General features: G+C 46.3%; 4 protein-coding genes across 4 annotated transcripts; all 4 read right to left on the bottom strand.

The window, feature by feature from the left end:
• Positions 1 to 1,245: 1,245 nt before the first annotated feature.
• F4807DRAFT_404373 (carbon-nitrogen hydrolase) lies at positions 1,246 to 4,691 on the bottom strand. Its single transcript, XM_047996111.1, has 5 exons — positions 4,208 to 4,691; positions 4,055 to 4,157; positions 3,674 to 4,000; positions 3,600 to 3,612; positions 1,246 to 3,542 (listed from the first exon to the last, which is right to left on the bottom strand). Exons 1-5 carry the CDS (start codon positions 4,238 to 4,240, stop codon positions 1,670 to 1,672), a joined length of 2,349 nt encoding a protein of 782 aa, XP_047859255.1. The 5' UTR covers positions 4,241 to 4,691; the 3' UTR covers positions 1,246 to 1,669.
• Positions 4,692 to 5,987: 1,296 nt separating this feature from the next.
• F4807DRAFT_404369 (uncharacterized protein) lies at positions 5,988 to 7,072 on the bottom strand. The gene is made up of 2 exons (XM_047996110.1): positions 6,396 to 7,072; positions 5,988 to 6,286 (listed from the first exon to the last, which is right to left on the bottom strand). The coding sequence occupies exon 1, from the start codon at positions 6,957 to 6,959 to the stop codon at positions 6,408 to 6,410; it is 552 nt and encodes a 183-aa protein (XP_047859254.1). The 5' UTR covers positions 6,960 to 7,072; the 3' UTR covers positions 5,988 to 6,286; positions 6,396 to 6,407.
• A 2,409-nt stretch (positions 7,073 to 9,481) lies between these two features.
• F4807DRAFT_404367 (uncharacterized protein) lies at positions 9,482 to 13,463 on the bottom strand. Its single transcript, XM_047996109.1, has 5 exons — positions 12,968 to 13,463; positions 12,595 to 12,921; positions 12,527 to 12,539; positions 10,052 to 12,477; positions 9,482 to 9,905 (listed from the first exon to the last, which is right to left on the bottom strand). Exons 1-5 carry the CDS (start codon positions 13,101 to 13,103, stop codon positions 9,892 to 9,894), a joined length of 2,916 nt encoding a protein of 971 aa, XP_047859253.1. The 5' UTR covers positions 13,104 to 13,463; the 3' UTR covers positions 9,482 to 9,891.
• A 2,831-nt stretch (positions 13,464 to 16,294) lies between these two features.
• F4807DRAFT_466223 (uncharacterized protein) lies at positions 16,295 to 16,979 on the bottom strand (the record flags this gene model as incomplete). The annotated part of the gene is made up of 3 exons (XM_048002360.1): positions 16,295 to 16,523; positions 16,587 to 16,797; positions 16,859 to 16,979. The coding sequence occupies 3 exons, from the start codon at positions 16,977 to 16,979 to the stop codon at positions 16,427 to 16,429; spliced, it is 429 nt and encodes a 142-aa protein (XP_047859252.1). The 3' UTR covers positions 16,295 to 16,426.
• Positions 16,980 to 17,596: the final 617 nt, after the last annotated feature.

The following is a 17,596-nucleotide window of genomic DNA, read 5'->3' as shown; positions in this document are numbered from 1 at the left end:
GAGCACGTGTGTTAGTTCTCGGTTCCGGCTGCAGGGAACCCTGTCCGTGCCACCTTCTCAAGTGGAGATCCAGGTTGATAGCTTCGGATACGGCCGTTTGTTGGCGTTGATTGGAGATGCTTAAAGTGGCCCGCTAAATATTCTATCCAATAATCAATTAAATGTGCCTAGCAACCAAATATCCCCCAACTCTTATCGATCCATCGACTTCTCAATCAGTCAGTCAGCCAGTACACTACCGGCCTCGTCACGGTACACATTAGTACACAATCGGCATGGTTAACGTGTATGCAGGCTAGCAGAGTCGTCATCCATCGTCCTGCGAACCCCCAAAGGAACTTACTACGCAGATCCCACCTTGGGGTCCCTCGGGGGCCTTCGGGGGCGGCCAGCCACCCTTGTATGCAAATACAAATGCAAATGCGAGATGGCCGTCGACCGAGAAATTAGCCGTCTCGTCTGTCATGCAGCGGAAAATGCTTTGTTGCCATGGTTGCGATATTGCGACGGCCCAATTCGGCCCCCTTAGTGGCTGATTTGACGTGCGTTGAGGGAGTCCGGCACAGGTCCCTCCTGATCGGGGGTCTGATGGTGTCTCGTCACTCGTATCACATCAACGAAGTCTCGCACGAGCGAACCGCCAGGAGATTTTGGTGTGCTAAGCGATCCAGGCTGTCGGGACTTGATGACGAAGAGACCGGAGAATGCCGGTTTACCCTCATTCGCTAAATATTATGGTGTTGCATAGAATGTCTTGCTCTCAAGCGCCCAGACTAGCGCAGTAGAAGAGCAAACATTTCTTACCAAGCGGTTGACGAGAAGCCATTATGTCGAAGCCACATGGCTATTCGAGCATGTTTTTCAATTGTGGTTTGTTTATGACTTACGGGGCCGTAACGAATACCATATGATCGGCTACGCCACCGGCGGCTCTGCCGATCCTTCGGGTCCCTATTGCTCTTCCACCCCAATGCCGAAAATAGATATCTTTAGTAACTACTAAGTTATATACACTTAAACTCTCCAAGCGTCCAACCCAGCGTATGAGGTAGTATTTAGTGAAGTTGGTAGTACAGCGATTTTGCGCATTGATTGGCATTCAACATACAAGTTTGAATCGACATGCATTAAAGCAATCTCTCGTCAATGAGTCGTCATTAGGGTATCGCTTCACATGCTTAGCGTGTATCTAAACGTGGCATGTGCTTGATACAGAGGATTCGGATAAGTACGTTGTCTTGAAGCTCCGATAGAATCGGCAACCCGAGTTTATACGGACGTAAGGGCTGACCTATGACATCGATCTTCCTTGTACATCCATACCTGTATACCTTACCTTACCAAGGTAAGGGATGCACTTCTGTTCCCAAGCGTATCAAGTCGCGCGTATATCTCCTTAAATGCCCCCAATGAGTCGCAATATGGCTGGTCTACAAAGTGACCGGTGTTCTTACATAAAACACAGAAAAACACTTCAATACCTATGCAAAACCATATGTTCATCAACAAGCCTTCTTCATTCAAAAGAAAGTACTTAAACTTCCATACATCTATAACGTCTCATGGCATACAACCCGGAACTAACATACATACTCCCTTTCCTTGAACTCCTCGCTAGAATAAACAAGGTGGTATCACCATAATTTCCCGACAAGTCCCTACTCACGATTTACCATACCGCACTCCTTGGCCTATCGGACCGTACATCGGTGCTTTCATCGACGCATTTCATGCTAACTACCTGTGGCTCTTTTCTTGGTAGCGCAGGCATACTCTGATGGTTGACACTGCCATCATAATCGGGAGGAAGTATCATAGCCTTGGGCGTTGGCGGGATTCTTTCTGGGAAGACCTTCGGTGCCGGTACTCTAGTCTCCGCTACAGTCGAGGGGACATAACCACTCGGACTTGGATGATTAATCTCCGGGGAAGCTGCTGCCCCCTTAGTCAATGCAGAGCGAGAATCATCTTTGCGATGCTTCGTCCTGACGGGCAGCGTCACTTCACGTTCAACGGCCGGTTCCGAGTTCATGTACCTAGCTGGCTTATTTGGCAATGGTACGGGATCATACCGATGCTGACGAGATGGAGATGTTGCGCTCGCTGAACCCTCACGTTTATGTCTAGCGTTGTGGCCGAGTTCCTTGGGTGTTCTCCGCACTTCATCAAGTCGTGTTTGAGGGGGCCCGTTTGACGCCATACGACTGTGCGATGACTTCTTCGATAAACCCTTCGGCGTTGTCGTGCTGCCGCTTCGGTGTCTTCCACGACTTGCCGGTCGAACAGGTGTCCCCTGACTTGTCTCAAAAGGAATTGTCGGCGATCCGTTTGAGACTTTACTTCTCGACTGAGACCTGCCACTACCTTCCTTTGGCGAGCCATTGGATTTGGCGTGTCGAGAGCTAGAACGACCATTGCGTGTATCGGGTTTGCTCGGCTTCTTTACGGCGTAGTCTTTATGCTTGGCCAATAGTACCGCAGCATAATCATCTTCATCCACATGACATATAAGACTATCCCGCCTTGGCCCGTTGGTTAAAGGTCCTTCGAACACCATGAGGTCTGCACCTAGCTTATCTAAATCAGGAGATAGCATTGTTTGTCCAACGTCGGTCGTTGGTCTCCTAGGTGTTACTTTGACATCCTGATCTTTTTGCCTCCTTACTCCTATCGGGTTTGACTGAGACACTTGCTCTGCTGTACTAGCAGGTTGTGAGTTATGGGGCCTATGGCGGCTTGCATTGCGGGATTTCGTTGAACCAGGCCGTTTGACAGGAGTCTCGCTAGCCGTAATGGTGTCGTTCAGTCTATTTACGGACCCCGATGACTCGACATTGGCATCTCGTTTGATGCTTCGAGGAACAGAACCGTCTGTGGATCCATTATATTCGGATCCTGCAGTTGACCTTTGCCAAAAATATCGCGGCGAAATTGGGGTATCGACATGCACAGTACGCGGCACGCTTCGACGACCGGTCTCTACAAGCGGCTCTAGGTCTTCGGTGTTGGGCTCAGTCGATGCCCCCGGGCTTCCAGAGGCACCTGCTGGCGCGCTGTGGCTATTTGGCGTACCTCCTGAACTTTTTTTTCCACTTTGTGGTAATTGAGTCTCGCCCTCCGTCGTACTAACCGATCTCCCATCATCTTCTGGCCGATATACTAGTTTCGCGTACGGTGCTGCATCAGTATCGACGACCAGAAGTTCTTTCGCCCCACGCGAAAGAACTCCATAGACACTCACTTCGCCTTCTTTAATTCCAATTACTGCACTCGTACCTGCGTACACTGCATTATCCTCAACCCCAGTCCGATTCGCAAAGATGACGATAATCTCTTCTTCAGTTTCGGCGCGAATCAGAGGCTCCAATCTAGTCAACCAGTAGGTTAATGTGTCCAAGTCTGGCTCCGAACTTTTACTCGAGTAGACCCCGAAGTCCTCGGTAGTAAGCCAAGCCATGCTCAAAATGACTAGATTCGCATTTGATTCCAAGACGTGGAACGCAAACTCGAAGGCATGCCACGGGGCTTCAAATTTATATGGACTATCAAAAAGGTTAGTATCTAGGTAGGGTAAGCTGTCTGTCAAGTGTGCCGCTTACTTAATGTCCATACCTAGTGAACTTCGTTAGCCAGGAAAAGACCACAAAATCGTTATGAATCATAGAAGACTTACAGATGCCCATGGCTACATTACCCTTTATACCAGGAAGACGACCCCTGAAGAAGCCGGATCCCTCGAGAGCCCATGTTTCGTCAGTATAATACAAATGCGTCTTCCTATAATGACCAATCGTATCTCCGTCTTGGTTTACCATCAACGCAGAATTATAATATTCAGGAGACGTCGGCCATTGTCTAGAAACGTCCATCTTCTCCGGATATCCAACAATGGTCGTGCAGTTGTATTTGAGAGCAGTTGTCCTGGCCCATACTGAGGAAATCCCCGCCCCCGTCGGCTCGAGAAACGGAGAGATGTCACGCAACGATCGAAAGTTGTAACCTGGGCGAATTAGCCTGTGTTCTTGTCGCACACCGCGATATCGCGAATAATTACCTGTTACCGCTAATTCGGGTAGGACGAGAAGGTCTAAGTCTTGGGGGTTCGCCTTGTTCAGGATGGCATCGGCTCGGTTTAGATTGTTGTCGACATCGCCAACCTTGATCAAAATTAGCTTGGTATCTACTTCATTGACCGACCTGATAATACCTGAGGGGCGAATTGCAAGCAAGCGATCTTCATCGTCGCAATTTCGTGCTCGTCTTACTACCTAATGACTACCGTGCGAATATCTCGGGATCTGTTGGCAGGGCAGCTTTGAAACGGTGGACTTGGTAGGACAGCTTCTACTGCGATATAGTCGACGGCGCCACCTGCTCCCGCGACAACTTAGCGGTCGCCGAGTCGGTACTCGAGAATTTGGTGACCTAGTGCTTATCGTGTGAGAGGGCGAAAGTTAAAACCACGATGGTAGTGTTACATATATGTGAAGGCGGGATGGATCATACTCCAAGGCGGGCTATCCTAACAACTAATTGTACGTACCTATAGCAGTGGATAGCGAGTGGGGTCGATTTAGGTCGTCCCTACAAACCACCAGTTAGGGTAATTCTCAAAAGATCACAACAGGGGTAACCGTCTATCGCAGCCACTTGCGAGTGCTTGTTTAGCGCTCTCCAAAAACTGACAAGGGCCATCAGCGAACCACCAAGATTCAGCCCAACGATCCACACGTGTAAAAACTCCCAGATCTACGTAGCTATGATGAATGTTCTCGGCTTAACATTTTCTCCCATGAATGTAATCATATGAATTGTACCTAGTTACTGTTTACAGCACCTCTTGGTGCGGAGGAGAATGGTGAAGTTCTAACCTATAACTAAGAAAGGCTGCAATCCTTCTTTTAAAGATACCTTCCCCGACAAATAAATATGAGATTCAGCCCAAGTACAAGCTCGTCATTCGATTTCCTCGAAAAGGGGGCCAGTCATAATCGGCCACCAAGTTAATGGATATGCACATCAGGTAGATACGCGCGCTTAATTCTCCATATCATGATGGTGTCATCGGTATTTTCAAAGGGCAAAAAATCCCACTGCCGACATCGAATGATTTTATGATGTTGAATGTGACCTTATTCCCACCTCCCAGCCTGCCTTCACAGTTCATGCACGTAGTAGGTATCAACTACTATGGAGCTACCCGACCCCACCTGATTGATAAACCTTCCAAACATTACTACAAGGTACATAGCGTCTCCTCCCGCCTAAAGACGTCAAGTCAAGTTACACGGCAGCTCTTTACTTAGGGATATTTTCTGCAGCGGAATATTGTCATGGTTATCACCAAGTAAAATTCTAGGCTATTACATAGATTACGATGCCAATAGAGTTGTATTAGCCATTTCCAATTAATGGATTATTATTGCCATGATACCTATTCCGATCATCCAGAAGTAGGTACCCGTTGCGAGTATTCCATTTATGGAGTGTTGGACCACAGTCTTGGCGATGCGGCGCCTCGCCGTCGCAGGGCGATAACCCAACTGTTACGTTCATGTAGATACTTTGTGAGACATATTGATCCTTCTTTCAAGTACCTAGGTAGGTACGTAATATTACTTGACCGCAAGTCTAGAACCCTGTGCCGCGAAAAGTCTTCAGGCCTAGTACGTCAAGTGTAGGATGTCACGTCCATGTCTGTGTGGCTAGAGAGATCGTATTCTTTGCCTAAACTTGTATTGTTGGTAGATTTATCATTCTGAATCTTCAAGACGGTGAGCAACAATGTGGAGTCCTTGAAGATGTATTAGAGTAGCCGCGCGCTTAGGTATACAAGCCCCTAGGCCCATATGTTAGGTTGGCCTTGGATAGGTTGGAGTACTTCATATTATCCTCTATCTAATATCTAACATTACTTCCAGATAAAACGAGTAGGCCTGCACCTTTTCGAAGTTCCTTCGAGCTTTTTACAGGCTTTTCCAAGTCATGGTCAGCCGCAGTTACAGTATGAAACCGTACTTGGTCCCGCATCCCCTAAGTACGAACTGGAGTTGATATTGGAGAATCCGAAGAACGCCAGGCCATTGCGAGTCGAACTTTGCAGACGCACATTAGCATATCGTGATTCTCTATTACAACTGGGGCAATGCGTTGCGGGGCTTACTTGACTATCGTCATGATACCAGCGTCACCAGTTTCCATATATCCCCACGAAGCGAAGTAACCGCTCCCTACGCATTCCTGGTTATACCACGCCCAGCTTTGCATATCAACACCTTCGGGGGGTGTAAGTGTGAGCATACAATGTGAACCACCCATGCTTCCATCAAGGAGTCTAAAGCCCACCGTCACCGTATGCTTTTGGACATTGACGTCTAATAAATATCTCATGTCAGCTGTGAAATTCCCTAAAGGTTCCCTCTATGTACCATACCTCTAAAAAGATCCTCGATTTTCCATTCGGTAGAAGAGGGAGTGCTGTTGCTGTCCTGTCGTCCTACGATCAAATCGCGTCGCTGGGTAGTTGCCTGTGGATACGTTGGCATAGTCTGATTAGAGACCTTAGACGCAGAATCCAGGTCTTCGTCTGAGAATGCGAAGTATGCCAAGGATCCTTGATCATTATTGACGAGAACGATCACGACAAATCCTTGGTCGCTGTGTCCGCCGTTAACTGTATACGAACTATTATTGCTGCAGGAATTTTCGAAGGATGCCGCGCCGCAGTCTGTCCCTTCCACGACTCTGACGTCGAAGTTACAGCTAAAGATATCCGTCATGCCAGCTTCCGAAGTAGAGTTGATTACGGTGAAATGCCATGTGCAGGTCGTGTTGTCTTGGTATTTGGTGCGGCGGACATCGGATACCGACAAATCTCCCGTCGATTCAAGTGACGCTGCCAGACAGACTGTAACGAACCCGACGTAAAAGGAGAGAAATCTTGACCAAGGAAACTTCATTTTGGATATTGTTGCAACTGTTACTCTTTGCTTCGAATTGAAATTGTGGAATTGATACTATAGATCGAAGTTGCGTTGATTCGGGCGGCTCCTTATATACCCATCTACTTCCCGGGATTTCGTCGTCTCCCACCTTGATATGATAGCATATTTCTGAATGTGTTTACTGAAGATCAAGGATCATGCTTAGAAGCAAACAGCGGGATGTCTGCATTTACGAATGTGCGCGACATGAACAAGGTATTATGAGACATTGAACAAGCGATATGATGGCGAAGAATCACGTATCCGTTCCGCTTCGGGTCAACCTTATTCGTCATCTATCTAGGTCTCTTGGAAACACAACAAGGCGAGGGTCGTTGTTTGCTTCGATGCCGCGTCTTCATGTATTGCCATTCACTGCGTGGATCTTGTGAGACCTCTGTGACATATACCCATCGGCTTCCTGCAGTTAGCTCTCTATATGATTCTAGGTGTCCATCCCAGACTAAAGACATTCACTAAAACAGGGAAAAGGAGCTCATGTCATCGTCTTAGATAAATTACTTCCGATAGACATCCTAGACCTAGTTAGAAAAGCTGTCGACTAAGACCCGATAATATGTTCCATCGGTGGTAAGGCACGTTATGTTGTTCCAAGCTACCAGCGTGGTCGTCCGTCAATCAACATGTCTCTCATACGATATTTTATGACAATTCTTTGAAAACATAAAAGAAAAAGGAGGTTGGCCGCCTGGTCGGGTACAAAGCACGACGTTGAAAAGAATATCATAGTAGGCTAAATGCTAGACATCTTCCAGAAAAAATACATATTGCAAGCTAGGTAAAGAATGTGGCATGAACCTAGTAAGAATATCTCATGTCACTGTGTAGATTGTACCTGCTGCAGTGTGCCAACATACATCAGCTCCTGACGAGGAAGAGAGCAACCTTCTAACTACAGCGGGTTTGAGTTGGCCAATCCATGATGCGTAGCTCGTACCTATGCTTGCTTTCATGTCTTGCAACCGTAACACGTGCAGAATCGTAGAGCAGCAGATTGACGTTCCGGGATCTAGCATTAGTCGGTTAACTGCGTGGAAGTCTCAAGCACAATAGCGAAACCTACCGAGACTGAGAATGCCAAAAGGGTGCGAATAACTGGAAGCATATTATCTTTTAGTAGTAGGTAACTATAAAGGCTCAAACGGGCTCAAAAGCGAAAGACCCGGCACCTAGACCCCATATATTATTGCCGCAGAGAATAAACTGTGACGTTCTGCTTCGGGTCAAACACCTACCTAGGAAAAAGATCTCATATGCTATACTTGTGGCAACTCTCCTAGCATGCTTAGGCAAGTAGATAGTATCGTAGGTACCTACAGTATAGTAGAGACAGTATTTTGACCTTAAGACTAGTTGATTACTGAGTCTTGCTTAGTAGAAAGCTATGCTGTTTAGGTATTGTTGAAAAGCTATCACGATACTTAGATGTCGCTGGCTTGGAAGACGTTCAACTCGGAAATTGTCAGTTGATGTTGTATTGGGGAGCACTTCCAAGTTCCAATTGAGAATCCCTGACGGCCGACTTCACGAGACCTACAGAGGGTTGAGTCCACGTGATTGCAGGTTCCGTGTCACGGCTTTCTGTAGGTATGTGACCCTTAAATCCCGCCGCTTGTTCTCGTCGCAACTGTAACTCTGAATAAAAGAACGGCAAACTCCCGTTTAAGATGGATACCTCCTACCTAGATACCTAGGTACCCAGAGAGGTACGGGAAGGAAGCGGAGGCTATGGAACCTGGCAAACGCTGGCATAATACCTTATTTATACGACCTGTCACAAATACGACAGGTACCTGCCTCCTTCAGACTTATTTACGCCTTCCTTTCCTATTTTCATTTCATTTACATGTATCCTTCCACGAAGAGGAACCTTTTACCCTTTGTAACCGAGCGAAGGTAGTCCATCGGCCCGTACTGAAGCGAACGTGCCAATCCGAGACGAGCCCGATTCTATCACACGGGCTACGTAATCCTTGCTTGGATTTGCCAGCTCCAAGCGCCCGCTTGGACAGACTGAACCAACATGCATATAGCATATGCACCTATGCAAATGCCTACATGAAGCAGGCTGGCAGGAATGCATGTCATCCCTCCAGAGCATGAATTTCCGCCATTTCCCTAATTAATAATCCTAGGTATTTCAACAATTACATAGTAACAAGACATAGCCTCTATTAGCACTATTCAAATATCCTTTTACTACCTAGAAAATAGTCAAAGCAATTAAAAACCGGGCTCAAGATTGCAACAAAATTTGTCGCTCAGCCTTATATGCACGGTCTCCTCGTCGGCCAGCCAAGGTTATTTCGACCGATGGGACGGGTTGGCCACGGTTCCAGCGGCCAGGTGGCACTGTAGATCAGCATTAGCCCGACGTACCCAGGCAGCCAGGTACCGGTATGTGAAGGACCGCCATGGATATTATCCAATGGAAGGGCAGGGTAGACAGCCTACATGAACAACATGAGATAGCCCAAGGCTTAATTAATTTTCAGTAGGCTCCGCCTTTGATTGTTTTAGTATCATGCACTTATGGATATGATGCTACTCGCGACAACACTACCAAAGCATCGCTACTAGAGAACTTGGTTACATGATAAAAAAAACGATAGATTTCAGAACCCCAAGCCGTAATACATGATGCGTTGAAAAGGTGAATGCAAGAATCAACCATCCATTCCATTGCTCCAACACCGTGCGCAATTTTGCTTGTTAATCAGTCATTCTAACTTCGCTACTCTCATTACTATCGTGTGACATGTATCGTAGATCTAAATAACTCCTTGCTAATAGAGCAATGAGGTATACTTGGCATTAAATCGTAGTCATATTCATAGACGCGTGACGGCGCCGCTACCAGACGGCACTCTTTGGCCTGACGAGAACCTTACCAACTGCCTCCTGTCCAAAGCACTTAGCGAGCTTCAAGGGTTTAACAAATGGAGCGGACATAGGAGTAGTAGGGATCGGGCGGTCGTCATCTCGAATGAATGCCATAGCCTTCGGAGTCTTAGGATCAAACGAAAACGGGGGTGTGGCGAGCGAACCTTTTGTGTTAGCAGTAGTCTCAACTGCAAGCGTGGGTATATCCGAACTCTGTTCCGTCTTGCTACCCTCATTGGTATCATTAGTTTTCGACGATTCCTCTGAGTCAGGAGTACTTCTGGCTTGGCTGGTTCCACTTCTTGGTGTTGCGACCCGATGACCTTCGTTACCATGAACCGCGCAGCTCGGCGAGCGACGCACGATGATCTCCTTGACAATCTCATCATCGTATGAAACTCCCTGGACAGATTTCCCTGGAGAGTTACGTTGGATTTCGGCCTCGTATTCAGCCGGGCTCCTGAAGCCGATCGAGGGGGCACTTGGTCGCCGAGCGGGAATCGAACAGTCTCTCCTCTCAATATCCGTATTGTCAAGGGCGCCGGTAACATCTTTTGCTCCACGCTGCCGCCCACGACTGACGGCGCGGGACTGTGGACGATTGCCAGCCGGCCCTGGGATAATTGGTGTCTGAGACTTGTACACCAGAGCCACACTATTACTCCGGGAGTGTGCTTCCCGTGACATGGGGCGGTATATGGGCTCCACGTTACTCATGCGACTATCCGGCCGAAACATCGCTGACGGTCCTCTAGTAGTTGAAGTACTGTCAAGTATACTAGGGCTCGCGCCAATTAAGATAGAACTCCTTGAAAGGTTAGAATCCCGTTGGTCGACTGAATCCTCGGCTGCGGCGGGTCTATTCCGGCTTGCATTGCGAGATTTTGGCGAAGAAGGGCGATCTGGCATATCGCTAGAGCTCTTTTCCTTCCCATCGCCTCGTCGAGCCAGAGCTGAGCCGGGACGCGGCGAGGACGTCTCAATCCTCTGCCCGGCGGCAGAACTAGGGCGCGGAGATAGAGCTTCTAGGCGCTGAGCAATCGCCGCTAGGTCAGCCCTTTGACCGACTGCAGAGTCTGAGCGTTCGTGATTCCTCGATCTGCTGGCGTTGCGCGACTTGGGAGACGACGGCCTCACCGGAGCGCGGTCATCTTTGGCAGCCGGCCGGGATTGTTCACCCCCGGAGACTACCGCCGCTTCGGCCCCGGGTTTAACATCACCGCTCGGCTTTGGAGATCGTGAGCTAAGTATTTCTTTTGGTGGAGGAACAGGTAGCTGTGTTCTGACGGTAGCAATGTTTTTGATATACGCTTGTGAAGGCACAGCCGTTCGCAGCTCAATAGTTGGCGAGTCGGCCAATGCAGGCGTCCAAATACGCGGTTCCATGGGAGTTTGTAGGAGTGAGTCCGATGGAACCCAGAAGAACCTATTGGGCGATTGGGGGCTTAAGTCGTCGAAAGCAGTTGATGGAGTTGGTGTTGCAAGATTGTTCTGGTGTTGTATCGTAACGCTTCCCCCATAGATTCGTCCAGGGGCCTTTTGCGCTGCAGCTGGATGCGGCGTGGGGATGTGAGGACGTCTATGTGCATCCTTCGGAATGACCAACTTAGGCCGAATTGCCAAAGGTGTCGGGCTCGGTCCTGTTGGAGTTGGAACTGTATCATTTGCTGGTTTGGGATTCGAAGTCTGTATCGGAGGAGACATTACCCTCACTTTCCTAGACGATGATCTCTGAGAACTCGACCCTTTTGAACTAGAAGATCCTTTAGAAGCCCTGGAACGACTTGAGCTCTTTGACTTCCTTGAATCTTTTGAGGCTTTAGAATTAGCCGAATGCCTCGAGGAAACTGAACCTTGAATAGACGCCGTACTCCTGTCACTCCCAGCTCTGGACCTTCGGCCTAAAGGCACGTAATCGTAGTCTTTCGTCGCGCCCCCAGAGGATATTGGGTTGTGGTTGGCGAGTGCTGATTCGCTGAGAGGTGACATAGGTTGGACGTTTCGATTCGGAGTTTCGGACGGTCTAGCATGCTTAGGAGACCTAGTTGTTGAGCCACTCTTCGATCCCGTTTCTCCGGAAGAAGCAAGCTTTGTCGGCTTCTCTAACAAGTCCTTCTCCTCGGGTTTCGTCGGTCTAGCAGTCAAATCACCATCCCAATGGTCGTTCATTGAAATAATTCCCGACTCTTCCCCATCGGGCCTGTATACTAATTTAGCATACGGGGCAGCGTCCGTATCTACTACCAACAGGTCTTTACTTCCCCTTCCCAGCATTCCATAAACCGAGACCTCGCCATTTTTTATCCCGATCACGGTGCTAGTTCCAGCATAAACCGCATCTCCCTCAATGCCGGTGCGATTGCAGAAAACAACTATGATTTCTTCTTGGTTATCTGATCGAATGATAGGCTCGAGACGCGCAACCCAGTACGATAAGGTCTCTAGGTCCGGGTCATTAGGCATACGGGAAAACAGGCGGCCATCTTCTCGGGTGAGCCAAGCCATAGTGACGATGACGAGATTTGATTGCATCTCCAAAACGTGAAATGCGAATTCAAAAGCATGCCATGGTGCCTCGAATTTGTACGGGCTATATACTGTCAGCAAGTTTATCCATGTGCATTGAACGGAGACCTTACTTCAGGTCCATACCTTAATCAACAGTTAGCTGAGTAGATGGAATACGTCAATAGAAAGGACCACTTACAAATGCCCACCGATGTGTGTCCTAGACCGGGAATATGACCCTCCCAAAACCCATCCTGCCCTTCCAATGCCCATGTCTCGTCTGTATAATACAAGAAGCTTTTTCTATAGTGGCCGATTGTTTCGCCATCGCCATTAATGACAATAACAGAGTTATAATACTCTGGGGATGTTGGCCATTTTGTTTTGATATCAGCTTGTTCGGGATATCCAACCAGCGTCACACAATTATACTTGAGGGCGGTGGTTCTTGCCCACAATGCGCTGACGCCGGAGCCCTGCGGTTCGAGAAAGGGACTGATTTGTTGAAGCGACTTGAAATTATATCCTTCACAAAGTCAGTACCTCCATTCTACTTTTCAACAGGAACTTACCTGTAAAAGCCAACTCTGGTACAACAAGGAGATCAAGATCTTCGGGGTTTGCCTTGCTCAGAACCGCGTCGGCTCGGTTGAGGTTATTGTCGGTCTCTCCAAGTTGTGGAGCGAACTGTAGGCAAGCTATCCTCATTTTCCTCCAATCGCTCGATAGATAGACAGCTCATATATACAGTAATACCCCGAGAATGACTAGGTAGGTATAGAAGGAAAGGTTGAAGGGCGTGTCAAGGCTCTGTTAAGTACTTAGGTGCCTATGTGTCTTAACTCGGAGGTGACCAGGAATAGGACTACCTTGTTTCGCAATGTGGACAACTGTTGGACTCAATGAAGAAGAAGTGCCAACGAAAAGAACGTTGGGAAGTGATGCTCGATAACTGAACACTTGATACTAGGAAAATCGAATAATGCTTAGGATCTGGTCTATGTCACGACGGTCGAGGCATCTACGAACTTTGTGCACGGATGAGCAAGGATTTTTTCCCCGTTTAATGATTAGAGTAACGCTCTGAGTTTCCTCGTTAGATTATAATTTGTAACGATAGATACCTAGGCAGGTAAGCTAGTAAATCATACGAGGGAAATTTCCAACTTGGGCTTTCGGCCCCCATGATGAGTAACCGGGCCGCTCCTCATGCTATTATATGTCGGTTCACTAAACGGTTGACAGGAAGAAACGGCATCCGAGATCTACGAAAGAAGCCAGCCTAAGTGGGGCTGCACAAGCGACAACCAGAAAGGGAAAGAAACCTACTACGTAGTAGGCGCATCATGAAACGAACAGGTCCCTGGACCTAACCTGTTCTATCCTGTACCTATCATATAATCAATCCAACGCTCTTCAACTGACTAAGCACCCCGTTGAAGACAACATTTGACGTAAGCAACATCCACTGCGGTTCAATTGCTTTTGATTGGTCGCTCTGCTAATTATATAAGCTTGAGCCTCAAGTTTTTAGAATAGGGGACTTATTATTATCTGAAGGTTTTATTCAACTGCCCCTAGGTCAGGGACTGACTTGACCTGACCTGACCTAAAAGCCAGGGCTGCTGTATTATATAATCAGTCAATTACTAGGTAGGTAGGACTAAAGTTGAACACTCATTTGAACTGACTAATCAGTACTTACGTAATCCGCGCCTGAATCGGGCTGGACCCACTAGCTCTTCACTGATTGGCTCATTCCTTGCTGACTCATCATACGTTTCCGCTTTTGACTTGCCTATCACAGGTCTCCCCCGCCCCCCTCGCAATGCCCTACCAGCCACACCTTAGCTACAGGACCCACCCTCTTAATTCGGTAACAACGGTTTTTTTTTTTTTTTATCTAACCCTCCTAAAGTCGGGCATATCCCTGTTGACCCCATCTATAATCCATAAAACGAGCTGCCGCGTGACCGTAGGTATTCGTCCCGACAGCTTGGGTCAACGCAATCTATACATTGTTATTCGTTCACTGGCCTTTACAAATCAGTGCGATATTTGATTGGAGCTGTTGCTGGCCACCTCTACTGGCTATGAAATGACAAATGACTTTGAACAAGGGAATAACATTCTACCTACCTACCTGCCCATTTCACAAATGCATCTTAGGTTCCCTCAGTGCCTAATCATATGTTCATAACTCAACTTCAACCTACCTGTGTTACTTGTTTTCGAGCATTTAGCTATGTCTCGTGAAAATTATCCCTAGGTGCTTCTAGTCGCGTGTTGAATTAAGCCTTAGTGAATACGGTGCTGTAGTAATGAAGGTCCCGGCCAGGATCTGAAAATTTAGCAACCAACAAATGCATTACGTCCAACCAATCACCCTGTGTCACACAGTCTGTGGGTGCCGGATCTCTAGCATAGTGAGCGGAATGATCTATTAAGTAAAAGGGAGCTTTGCTCCTATAGAACGGAGTGCTAGATACTAGGTATACCCACGCTCAGCTGATGTAATCAAGGGCTAATCCCTATATGGATGAATTACCTCTAATTGCCCTATGACACCCTGAGACTAGGTAGCTATGGAGAACCACTATAAGTGTGTTGTCATTTTCACTCCACACCAAAACACCATGCTTCTTTACCCACCTATCTAGTAGTCGTTGAATCAGGCCACTATCCTACTATCTTCAAACTATGATGTACAGCTATTCTCTAACGTTCACCTTATTCATAGGGTGATTTAGTTGACTGCCTAGCGCGGCTAGTTACCTCGCAGAAGGACCTCGTAATTAGTGCCCCATGTAGTAATAATACTGTATTACACTGTACGTACCTGTATTGCTGACTAAGCAGGCCGTATGTAGTCTAAAAGTGACGCTAAGTTGTAACGCTAAACTTAAGTTTAGCTAATTAGATATTATATAATAACAACTATTAACTACTCTTTACTTTCATAATTAGATAACTTTCCTAGTTCGAGCTTATCTATGGCTTTTTCAGGACTTAGGTATAGCTTAAGGCTTAGCGAATATAATAAATTTAGTTGCACTTCTTTTGGACAACTCTCTGTTGAGTTAAGTTAAGTAAAAGAAAACTACCTAATTAGGCGTATCCATTTAAATACTTTGGCAATTACCTGATCATTCTTAATCATCATAAAATACAAATTTCAAACAATGCTATATAACTAACCACATAGAAGAGCTAAAATGATGCAACGTGGTTTATTAAAAAGTTCGAAAATTAATTAATTATTCAATATTAAAATTTAGTCGATAAAGCAGCTTTTGATAAAGTTATCAAGGTTAAAAGTGTAATCCTGAAAAATCAACGTTCCTTAAGCTTCAATCCAAATTTGGTATAGCGGCTTGGCGCTACAAAGGAAGCTACATACTACCTAAGCACCGTGTAATACAGTATTATTATTACATGGGGCACTAATTCCGAGGCCCTTCTGCCTCGGTACTTTCGCGGCAAAGTGGAGCAGTGGACGTTGAAAGCAAACTTGCTTAGACACTCAGTGGGCAGTCTCGTCCCATGTGAGGCTTAGGATTACCCGTGGCCGAGTCCAGTTAACGATTACCTAGGTAGGTACTCAACAGTATACCTCATCCTTGCGATCGCACTGTTACACGAGACGACTAGGGCAACCGAATCGTCGTATTGAGGTGAAAATGCTATATATATTCACATTATCTTTAACCAGTAGGAACTCCTACAAAAGAACTTTATGTAGCAGTATGCATTAGCTCTTCATGAGTAGGGATGATGAGTTGATGATATCTACTATCTAAGTAGTACATGGAAAAGTTCATATTGCTTATAAAGAAAGGAAATAGGAGTAATTGGAACCAGAAAATCTTACCATATACCATCATCTTAACATTGTTTTAATATAATCCATACTTCATGGTCTCAGAGAGCTGGAAATAAAGATATGTCCGACGTGAAGGAGCGACGAGAAACAAGAGATTGTAACAACATATGAATCTATGCTGAAGTCCATGATGTTTATCCCCCAAGCACTAGACTGCCGAAACTTGACTGGGGCCAGAGTTTCCCAGATGAGTCTGTGTATTAACATGATCAAACCCGAAAAAGGCGCGTTTGTCTTTATCAGGACTGAAGGTTACGAAAATGATCAGCAAGATGGACGACAGGAGTATCTTATAGGTTCTTACTTACGAGACTACAGTCATAACTCCTGCATCATTCCCGTATTGATATCCCCAGTAGATCGACCAGTCATTGTTCAGGCAGTTGAAGTTCGAAAATGACCATGCGTTAAGGTCTGTATCAGGAGGGGCTCTTGCAATGACTTCGCAATAAACACCGGTGGGTGATCCATCAACAATAGTCATAGACAAGTCGACAAGATTCTCGTCCCATCTTACAACTAAACAACTTGTTAATCCATTTTCTTAGGTAACTAAGCATAGAGATTATTGTTGCCTTACGTCGGTTCAGATCCTTGATTTTCCAGGTGTAGGAAGAATCCACCCGCTTCTCATGGACTACTAGTCCCTGAGTTAGGGATACGAAGAACTGGCATAGAAGGGGGATTGTGAATTTCTGCATGTTGAGATTGGCAGTGAAAGAATATTAGATGATATCTTTAGATAGTGAAGGCCCTGATATGAAAAGGAATGGTTATCTAGTATGATCTTGACTGAAACTCGCGACGCTACATATGCCCTTTTGTACTAAACCATTCTTCGTATTAAGCAAGACTTTTCGATACAGAACTAGGGATGAAATAAAGCACTCCACACAATTATAGATGCCTGCTATACTTCGTATATTCGTGTTAGGGAAACATCTAGGTAATCTGACGATCATAATTACATCTTTAAGCACTGCTTTGACATAGAAAACGGACGTTGGATATGGTGTGATAATGTATAAGTATAGAGACAAATTTGATGGAATTTTAGTGAATTAATTAAGAAATAGGATGGATAACCTAGGATAGCCATGAATTATTAAATAAGGTAAAAAGTATTATTAATTACATACGGCCGGTAAGAGTCATGACAAGCAGGAGGGACAAGAAAAGCGAGGACATGGTCTTTGTTGAATACGAACCAAAACGGAGCTTCATATCCTATGATTCGGCATCCTACTGCACGATCAAAATTATATATTGATGGTTTAAGGTACCAGGTAATTTATCAGGCAACAGAACTTGAAGTTGC

Source organism: Annulohypoxylon truncatum (genome assembly GCF_022578515.1).
Source record: "Annulohypoxylon truncatum strain CBS 140777 unplaced genomic scaffold F4807scaffold_1, whole genome shotgun sequence".
Classification (NCBI taxonomy): domain Eukaryota; kingdom Fungi; phylum Ascomycota; class Sordariomycetes; order Xylariales; family Hypoxylaceae; genus Annulohypoxylon; species Annulohypoxylon truncatum.
Note: the sequence above shows the minus strand (reverse complement) of the source record. Positions and strands in the feature narration are given on the sequence as shown.